At 44.2% G+C, this 10,356-nt stretch overlaps 1 protein-coding gene across 2 annotated transcripts in view; it reads left to right on the top strand.

Moving 5' to 3' along the window:
• Positions 1 to 232: 232 nt before the first annotated feature.
• The window catches only part of NEO1 (neogenin 1), a 207,465-nt gene continuing 197,341 nt past the window's right edge, over positions 233 to 10,356 (top strand). For both annotated transcript variants that reach the window (XM_086620230.1, XM_086620229.1), the window contains exon 1: positions 233 to 347. In XM_086620230.1, coding sequence (XP_086476356.1) covers positions 233 to 347 — 115 coding nt within the window. The remainder of the gene's footprint in view (positions 348 to 10,356) is intronic.

Raw genomic sequence — 10,356 nt, 5'->3', positions numbered from 1 at the left:
GCTCCTTCCTTCCCTCCCTCCCTCCCTCCTTCCCGCCCGCCTTCCTTGCGCTGGCCGCTCTCCGCGGCGGCTGCGCAAGCCCCGCCGCCCGGCTGACGGCCGCCTCCTCGGGGTGCCGCAGGGGCGGCGGACGAGCGGGGAGCGCGCCCCGGCCGGCAGGCAGGCAGGAGGAGCCCCCCCGGGGGAGGGGCTGGCGCTGGGTGCCCGGCTGCCGGGCGCGGGGAGCGGAGAGATGGCGGCGGGGAGAGCCCGGCGGCTCCTCGGCTCCCTCTGGATCGCCCTTCTCCTCGGGCAGCCGGAGCCGGCCGGCGCCGCCGCTCGGAGCGGCTCCCAGAGCCTCCTCACAGGTAAGGAAGGAGCCGGGCGAGACCCTGACAGCGGCGGCGGGCGCCGAGGGGGCGGTGTCGGCGCGGGGGGAGCGGGGTACGGCGGGCCCGGGGGTGCGAGGGAGCGGCGGCGGGCGGCGCGCGGGCGGCTCTGAGGGGGCGCGCGGCCCCCGGCGGGCGGCGGCTGCCGGTCCGGAGCGGGACGGTGCGGGCGGCGGTGCGCGCACCGGCAGAGGCCACTGCGCACCTCTGCAAGCGGGCGGCCGGGGAGGGGGGGGGACGAGAGGCACCTGAATCCCCGTTCCGCAGCGTAATTGCTTCGGCGGGATCACCGGCGCGTCTGCCGCGCCCGCCGTCTGCGGGCAGGGGCGCACGTGAAGCGAGGCAGGGCGCGAACGAGCTCGGTCCGAGCTGCAGCAGCCGGCGAGCTCTGCCGGCACCGGCGGAGACCCGGTACCGGCGGGGGGGGGGGGGGGGGGGGGGGGGGGGCGACGGGCAACCTGTGGAGAGCGGGGCACTCGCCGGAGAACGGCGCCCAGAAAGCAGCCCCGAAACGAGCGGTCTGGCAGCGTTGCAGCCGCTGTGTTCTCACACCTTCTACCGTTGTTACCTTTAACGAGCCGTTATCGAACCCTGCTTCTTTGCAGGCTGCGAGAAACGTAATCTCATCCAGATGAAGCCTGGTGTGCGTAGGAGAAGGCTTTCTAAAAAGGCTCTTGCAAAAGACCCTTGATACCTAGTTTTGCAGAAATGTTGTCTGCTCGTTTTGAAAAATGTTGGCTTTAAAAAGTAACTTTTTTTTTTTCCCCTCCTCGTCAGCAACGAACTAGTAGAAAGCTTGGAAAAAAAGCTGGTCTTGAATGTTGAATGCTGGGATTTTTAATTTTTTTTAATGCTCCCCTGTAGATTGAGTCTTGATATTTTAAAAGCAAGCTCTGTGCGAGTGGTATTTGGAAGAAACTGCTGGTTAAATGCGTGGTTTTTAGCAGCTTGAGAATGGTTAAACTCTGATACTAGATGGTGTAATTGTCACGTTTTGAATCGCATCAGGCAGGAACGTCCATAGTGGTTCTCAGCCTAGATGCTACTGATGTAACCATCTATACTGACTCCTGTTGACAGGGGATATGTTTATTTGTCCTCTTGCACAGCGTAAGCTTTGCAGATTCCAGGTCTGAAGCAAGTTATTTTTTTCTTTTTTTTTTCTTTTGAAAAATATTATACCTGGATTCAAAGATCTACAGAGTATGTGTAATAGATAAGTTACTTTTGTGATGTGTAAAATCTTCCTGTGCGATGATTCTTTTTCAGTATTTACTGCTCTCCTGACAGCTCACTGTGGTTATACTTGTGTTGGTTGCTCTTTGCTACTTTAAAAAATCCTTTGTGATTTGAGGAAATCAAATCGATAGGTGAAGTTTTATCTGTTGAAGCCAAATATGTGAATTAAGTCAGCAAAGGGGGAGTCATGTGCCGAAACGTGCAAAATAAAAACTTAATTGAAGCCGAGTGTTGATTGGAGCGGGGAATTTAGAAGTATCGTTGTGGAAATCTTGGAAGTTCTGGTGAACCCCTGTTCTGTCCTCATTTGTGGAAGGTGCTTTTATTCCGTATCGATGGGTCATGTCCCGTTTCATCCCTGGTGAGGAGCAGAAGCTGGGGTTTCCCTAACCCTAAGTGTGTTTGTACCACTTGTTTAGAGGGAGTGAGTAACTGAGGAGGGAGAGGCTTTCTTGATTCTTTGTCTCAATGAAGATGACATACTTCATGCATAGTGGATGGACTTCATCTTGATTCGCACTATTTCCCACCTGATTGCTGCTGCTTCTTAAATAGAGATTTTCCACATGCTTTCCTACTTGGCAGGTGGGAGAGGGACAATCAAGGAGGAGGTTTAGCTGTGAGACTTGTGGCTCTGCCTGTCAAGACTGGAGTTCTTGCTGTGTCCAGAAGGAATAGTTTTTTAATGTGGAAAAAATGCTGGCCTTTTGGTGTTGATAAAAATTATATGAATGAGCAGAAGTTACAGGTTTGGAAGCCCATATTCTTTGTTTGTAGCCATGAGTGATATCTGATCCTGTCTATAAATAGCCAGGCGTTGCTCTCCGAAGAAGAAAAGAGTGTAGCTGGATTATTTCAGGAATAAATGGTGTAACTTCATTTATTTGTGTAAACATTAGAGTGTTTCCTTGTCTATTTGGTCACTTTGCAAATAAGGTGAAATGAGCTCCTGATTTTAGAATTAGGATAATGTTTCACTCTGCTAAGGGAATAAACCCCCAAAAATCAGTAGTAAGGAACAAGCATCATCTGAAGGTACATCCTGCCTCTTGCAACTGATTGCAACTGACTGGAGAGTCACAGAAAGACTTTGATCTGTACAGGATTACATTATTAAGAATAAAATCGCAGTTGGTATAACTTTTAACTTTTAGTAGAAAAGCTGCGATAACCTGTACACACCATTAAGATTGCAAATTAGATTATTCAGGAGCAGGAAATTTGTTCTCTCTCTGGTGTTCTTGAAGTCCTTGGAATCAATATGTGTGGTGGTGTTAAAGGATAAACGGGCAGTTTTGGAAGCCTGCAACGAAATGCAATTAGAAACTGATGGACGTGAAAGCTGCATGAGAGTCCCAGAGCCGAACAGCTCTTTTTGGCAACGTGTTGCTCATGGATCAGCGGTGCAGTGTGTGCTGCTCTATAGGATGCTCCTCTGAGGGTGGGAGAGGAGCGTGCTGAAGCTGAACGAAGATGGGAGCAGAGATCTTCTGGGTTCCTTAGAAACACAAGGTCATAATTTGTTTCTGTTTTGTGTACGCTTCTTGATTATTTCTAAAAATATCACAAGTTAAAAATAGAGTAGAAATATTCAGGTCTCAGTTACATCCCGAGTGGCTTAAGCACAGGTCTCCGGTTGATATCCCTCTTGGATAGAAATATGGTATCTGTCAGCCTCGTGTGCTCCGGGTGTTGGATGGGATCTGATAGAAGCAATTCGATGGCTTATCACTCCTGGGGTAGTGGAGACACCAGTGGGGTGGTGCAGACACCAGTGCCACTGATGATATGTGTGTCTGAGTAGGCAATGGTGAGAAGGTCTGCTGGTGCTGTTCCCATGTTTCTTGCGAGGGCGAGCTGTTGTTTTACTCATCCATGAACCACGCTCCCTTTCACTGGAGTTGTGGTGACACGTTGTCGCTGCTCCTCGGTGAGAAGTGTCCGAGTTGCGTACGGCTTTTGCAGCGTGTGTGTGTTATTTTCTCAGTTGGCTAAGAAAATCATTTGAGTTGCTTATGAAGCTATCCTAATGAGCTAACATTTCAATTTAAAAGTTGTACGGTGTGCATGTACACCTCTGCACATTATTTATTATTTTATTTATTACAGTGAAAAACAATGAACAAAAATTGTCATTTTTAAAAAAAAAAATCTCTTGGCTTAGTGACCTCTCACTAACTTATCGGTGCAATTTAAGCAAGGAAAGGATGTACTGTTAGGCTTTTCTTTATATAAATAAGAGTATTTGGTTATTCTGTGTATAAAATATTGTCGTTTGCAAGACATTAGCCTTCAAGCCTCAGAATTCTTTCAGAACTCTGCCTCAGAAGCCTTTCAGAATTCTCAGAGAATTCTGCAAACTACGTAGCCACCTAATGCGTGTTTGCAGTGTTGCCAGTAAGAGGGAACTGCTAAGGAGTGAGCATGGAAATGGAGTGGGCGTTTAGGAAAACTACATAAAGAGCAATACGGCATGTTCCTCAACCTTTACTTTCACACTAGAAAAACGTTTGGCTTGTGCAACATCAGCCTGAGTTTGATACAGGGTTTGAAAGCAAATTTCCGCACCATCGCTAGTTTGGCATGGAAATAATTGTGTGCATAAAATGCATGCCCATATGTTTGTAGCTAACTTTTCTAAACACGCAGTATTTTTAAATATGCACGATTTAAAAAGTTTCACTTTGCATTGCTTTTGAGGAGGTATAACTGAAATTCTTGTTCATAACTAAGCAACGCTCGTTTCCCATATGGAATCTGTCCTGGTGTCGCAGTGTGAGTCAGTGGGAGGGAGGCTTCGCTCCACTTCTGTTTGACCAGTTTGTAGGGATTTCAGTGGCTGCAGTATTAGAATTCAGCTGGCTGCAGGGCCCAGATTGCAACTTCTCATGCGTGCAACTTCAGTGCAGTTACGGAATAGGTTTATTTACTTTCCTATGAATGTTAAGTCCTGAAAAATCCCGCTCTTGGTGTGCAGCGTTGGGAAATGGCAACTGAGGCAGGGATCTGTGTTTGCTTAGCCCATGTGCTGCGTTCTGCCCTGGGTATTCAGAGGGCTGCTGCTTTGGATTGTCCTGCTGAAATACGTCTCTGGGCCTTGAGTAGTTAAATATAATACTCTGAGGCTATTGATCTTAAAAAAAAGAAAAAAAAAAAGGTGAAACAGTCCTCAGTAGGGAAAATGTCTCGGCACTGTGGAAACAACAGTCATATTTCACTGATTGGATGCTATTGATTTAGATCTCCAGTTAAATTGCCAAGATGAAAGTGGTGATCCTGATTAATTCCGTATAAATAGATAAGCACAATTTGGATGTGTGTAGTTGCAGAGTTCTTTAGGAAAACTGAAACCCTGGCTTTATATGGTGTTTCAGATGCTTTAAGTGTGTTTTTTACCATTTAGTATTCATGCTGAAGAGAGTGTCTTGATTTTACAAAATAAACGATCAATTCATGATAAACCCTTTTTGCATCAGTTAAAATAGCCTTTTTTATTTTTAATGAAAGCACATCAGGGGCTTGGCAATGTTCTGCTGCTGAACTTTCTTGGGAGTTTGGGTAATTCTCTGGAGCATGTGACAGCCACGAGATGTTTGGGTTGTGTAGAAAGTGAAGAGATTTAATGTTTAATTTTAATGTCAACTATTATCATGTCCCTTTAACAATCTGATTAAGAAGTAAATTACTACAAAGGAAAATGACTTTTTTTTTACACCGTGACTAAACAGTATCACTCCACTCATTGCTTCTGGATATTTTGGGATACTTGAAAGTGATTGGAGATGTTAGCAGGGAAAAAATCACAACCAAATCCCTAAAGATGCTGTTTAGAAGAGACTGTCCAGCTCAGGAACCCATTGGGCTCCAAATATGTAAACTTAAGTATTTTTTTTATGATGTTCACTGATTTCCTTTGCCAGTCTTTGAACTTTCCTGGTTCAGCACTGGTTTACTATAGCGAAATGACCAGGACTGAGGATGGTGGTTGTAGGAAGGTACTGATAATTTATGGTGTGACAATATTTTTATACTTCCTATTCCTCTTGCATTCTAGTCGTCATAGTTAATTCAGTAAGAGATCTTCTCTTGAGTCAAAAGTTGATCTAGAAACAGCGAATTGCGCATTAGAGATCTTTTTTCTTCAGAATTCATCGTTCTGCGTACAGGAGCAGTGAGTTTTGTTTGCAGTGAAGCAGTTTGTGCAGCTGACGATGCTGGTTACCACTGAAGGCATTCTAGTGCTCTGCTTATGGAGAGTTTCTGCATTTTCTTCACTGACCACACGACTGTCCTTTGTCGTTGTTAGGTGACACTTTAATTGCTACCCATACAGGAGTGACTCTTACCCTGGTTTTGTTATTTTTTTTACTATTGCCTTCACAAACCCCTAACTGTGTACTTGCTGGCTTTGTCACTTGTCCTTTGTCTACTACAGAAGCCAAAGAAGCGTGTCAGCTTTTGGAAGCAGTTGAGCCCCTTCTTGTAGGTTGATCAGATGCTTCAGCCCTTCAGATCACCTGGTGTGTTTTTACCCTGTGGGAATGGGAGAGCCATCCTCAAGCAATCCCTTCCCCATGTTTCCCTGCCACTGAAGGCCCAATGTCTTTACTCTCTTGTTTAGTGGGAAGAGTAATTCTTATGTTTTTTGTACTCTCCTTCCTTAAAATTTCACTTGATCTCCCCTAATTTTCTAATCCCTGTGTACTTTATAATCCCACTGAAACCCAGAAGGATATATTTCTGCTTCATCAGTATAGCTCTGTTGAACTTTGCCACCTAGTTATGTATTTTTACCTTTCTTTTTGCTTTAGAAGTATGGACAACAACTGTTTTTTTTTTATTCTGGCTTTCTGCCCTTACATATATGTGGGCTCTTAATATTTTACCTTTGGTTTTATTTGATGTCTTTTTTACAAGTCTTGAAGCTGTCACGTTTTGTGACACTGGGTCAAAGCATCTGTCAGTAGCCAGCACAGTTGTCTTCCGTTATTATTATACTTCGATAAATTTATCTTGTTTGATGTGCTTTTAGCTTTTTTGACATGAGTCTAATGTTGATGCTGACCTAGAGGTGAATAATGCAGTGCTGCCAGTGTGTGTATGGTGTTCTGTAGTTTGAGATTTGTGCCAATGTAGGTTTAACTGGTGTTTCTTGCCAATTAAAATATTTAAGTTAGACTTCTTATCATTGTGCTTCTCTGCAGCTTCAATCTATTCAATGTTCTGCATGTAGTTTACAGCCAGGTAACGATGAGTGTTTTTCTGTGAAAGTTTTGCTTTATTGAGTGTTTTCTTTACTCAAGTATTTTGAGTCATGGAAGATCTAAGTTTGCTGTTGTGTGAATCTGTGAATACATAGAATATTATGTCCATAACAGCACTTCCTGCTACATTATCTTGGATGTAAAAGCTGGAGCCAAACCGATCAGAGATCTGTTGATATCTCTTTTGTCTTACTTTTGGCAGAGACACCTTCGTATTGCTGATATTGCCAACAGCTGTGTCTGACTTGAGTGCTCAGGGGCAGGTTCCAGCTCGTTTTCAGTGTAATGGTCCAGTCTCTTGCTTCCACTGGGGCTAAGGTGGAGTCAGGTCCTTCCATATAAGCTTCATCTTTCTGAGCTTTCCTCTGCAGTTAATGAACCTGAACATCTCTTCTTAACACAGCTCCGCGGTTCATGTGTTGAAACCTTGTAGTGTAACTGCAGCAGGAACGGGAGAGCCACAGACAGAGGCGTTTTCTCTTTCTAAAAGTAGAGCAGGCTGCCAAAAGTCATTTAAGTCATTAGACCTGTCACGACTTCTGAGGTCTCTTGAGTGTATGTTGAGAAGCGGAGCGTAGCTTGCTTTCTAAATTTTAAGAGGCTACTGTCACGTTGGTTAAAAAATGAACGATGGCTTGAAACCAATGGCTGTTGCAGTGCTGTACACAGCAGAGAGGAAAGGTTTTCAAAGAAAATGAAATATCTCCAAATGTAACTTAGAAAGCCAAATGTTCCTGTTTGAAAACAGGAAAGGAAGGAAGTATAAACGAACTGGAAATAAAGGAAAACTGCATCCAGAAATGTCTTTTGATGTGATAGGACACTTAACTGTTTGTTTGTCGTATACTCCTGTGCAGTTGGAATTGGCATTTTCAGTGTTGGGCTGTCAGCGCTCACGTTGCAGAAGATCCAGGTATTTTGTTATCAGTTTGTGAATCTTTTATTAGCAATGTGTTTGGGCAGATACCAAGTTGTTGCCAAATGTTAATCCTATTTTCGTGTGTTTAGTTTCAGCGTTTCAAGCTGGCAGTGCCATTAAAAAGAGGAGGACCTGCATGCTCTGCCCTTCCATTTGCTTTCACAAGCATTTGTGGAGGATGTGGAGGCTTGGCTCAGTGCCCTGATCCGCGCCGTGGGCCTGCATGAGTACTTGTGTACGCACGGGAACGGTGTCGCGGGAAAACGAGCCTGCTTTTTCTGTTGGAGGTAGAGATTGGCTTGGTGTTTGAACATGAAAAGCACTGGGAACAAAATAGATCGTGTGTCTTATGTCACCATATTAATCTTTAATATTAGCGATGTATTATAACATAGATTTCAGATCTGTAGCCTAAAATTTTGTCAGAAAGTGTGTGTTATTGGTTTCAAATGAATTTACTAACAAAATGTTTCATAAAAGTTTGTCTTTAGATTGGTATTGAATTCTCAGTTTAACTTTAATTATGGTTTTGGTTTGTTACTTTTTTCCCACGCTGAAATCTCATTGGTTTGACTGGTTCCAGGGAGGGAATAAAGCTACAAGTTTCATCTTAAAATACTTAGCCTTGAGGAAAAGAAATGTAAAACTATCAAACAGGTTACACGTTCAGGAAAAGATAGTGGCCTGGTAGTGCTTTGAATGCAGTAGCTGCTTACTTTGTTCAAGTTCAGAAGAAACTTCCTTTAACGATGATCACCTTGTGTAGCACATCATTTCAGGTGTCGCTTTGGATCTGTCACGTACCAACAGCTGTGTTGTAGCTCTGGAGGACAGGCCTTTCCAGATCATCCCCGTACCGATAATGAAATCCCATCAGGATGACCTAAGTTGGATTGAAACCTGGTTGGGAGCATAAGAAAAGCTTCTAGATGTCGTATGGTGTGGCAACACGCTAGTGACGGTGCGTGGGAAGCAAACCCGGCAGCCACACCGGCCGCCAACGTGCGGAGACTTCCAGCCAGTTTAGTGGCTCAGGATGGCGTCGCTCAGTGTTTCTCAGGAAGAAATTAAGGTTGAAATGAAGCGTCAGGGACGTGCGCGTACGGGGAGCCTGGCATGAAGGTGAGGTGTAAGTAGGGCCAAGTAGGGGGACGGAGTACTGTCCCCTTCCTGCTCTGGCCTGTCTCGGTGTATTTTTGGTGGTTCTGCAGAGCAGTTAGGGGAAGGTGTTTTGAACTGCCTTAGTTATTCCTTTTTGCTGAAGGAGATAACAGTGATAGGGAGGTAGAAGTCGTCATTACGCTGAAGGACCTGCCTCTCCCAACCCCTGTAAGGATGCAATGCGTCTTGACTTGTGAGATGCTGAGGAAGAGCCACTCTTGGGGATTGTATCTGATGTTGAGGAGTATATTCTTGTTCATTTGCAAGGGCAAATTGAAAACATTTTATGGGACACACTGGTTTTTATTAGCATTAAGAGAGTATACTGCAAATTTTGGGTGTGACAGCCTTATTTCATAATTTTCCCAGGTTGCTTCCTCTTCTGGAATCTGACATGGCTTGTCTTCTGTTTGAAGTGTAAAACAGCTCATTTATCCTCATCTTCACATGTAGTTGTTTGCTTACACCAAGTTCAGGTTTTCAGAGCCTTAATTTGTAGTTTTTCTTTTGTTGCTATGGATTCTTTTTCCTTTTCTCCTTATTTGAAGTTATGGCAGTTTTTGAAAAAGATCTAAATACTAGAAGGTCAGAAACGGCTTAAATATCCGCAGTGATTTGGTAACAGTTTCTGCGTTGTGGTTTTGTGTAACTTTTTTGAGACGTGGATGAGAGAAAACACGCAGAAACTCTAAGCTACAGGAAATGTAGTGTCATGTTGGAACTACTGAGGTTTTTTCAATTGTGCTATTGAGTGTAAATCAGTGTTCTCCTCTCAAGTTGTTGTCTTTGAGTACAGACAAGTAATATTCCTTATAGCTGATGTAAATATTGCAGGCCTGGTCCAAACCAAGGAGGCAGAATCTGCAAGGTAAGACCACAGCATGTGAGTAAAGGTTTTCATCTTTCAAATTTGAGGCTTTTGGAGGGGAGAGGAGCCGTTTTCTGAATGTGGAAGGAGGAGAAGCCAGTCATCAAATGCATCCAAAGCAGGATGTAATAGCTTCTGACTTCTAGGTGGTGCTAGTTAAAGGCTTATTCTGGTTCAACTTGATTGGAATATCTTGTGCTCATGGTAACAGTATTATCAGCCCAAAACCTGAAGTAGGTTTTTTTTTTGACTAGTGTTTTCCAGTTGTGTGTTTGTTTGTTTTTTTTCCGTTGTTGCCAGCTTTTCATTTTACTGTGGAAATGAATCTAAAGAAAAAAAGCCAGAATTCATGGTAGCTGAAAGTATCTGTCCATACTCCATCTGATCTGTGTGTGCGTTTTGATCTGTCCTGTTTCCTTTGTTCTTCTTGGAACTTACTCTGTGGCACCCTTGGTCATGACTCCGTAGCAGAGATTGAGCATATGCTTTGGAATTTCCTCCTTTCCACTTTCACGTTCGTGCTGCGCAGGCTTTAGT

The sequence above is a fragment of the Tauraco erythrolophus genome, chromosome 14 (genome assembly GCF_009769465.1).
Source record: "Tauraco erythrolophus isolate bTauEry1 chromosome 14, bTauEry1.pri, whole genome shotgun sequence".
Lineage (NCBI taxonomy): Eukaryota > Metazoa > Chordata > Aves > Musophagiformes > Musophagidae > Tauraco > Tauraco erythrolophus.
This window is presented reverse-complemented; position numbering and strand designations above follow the sequence as displayed.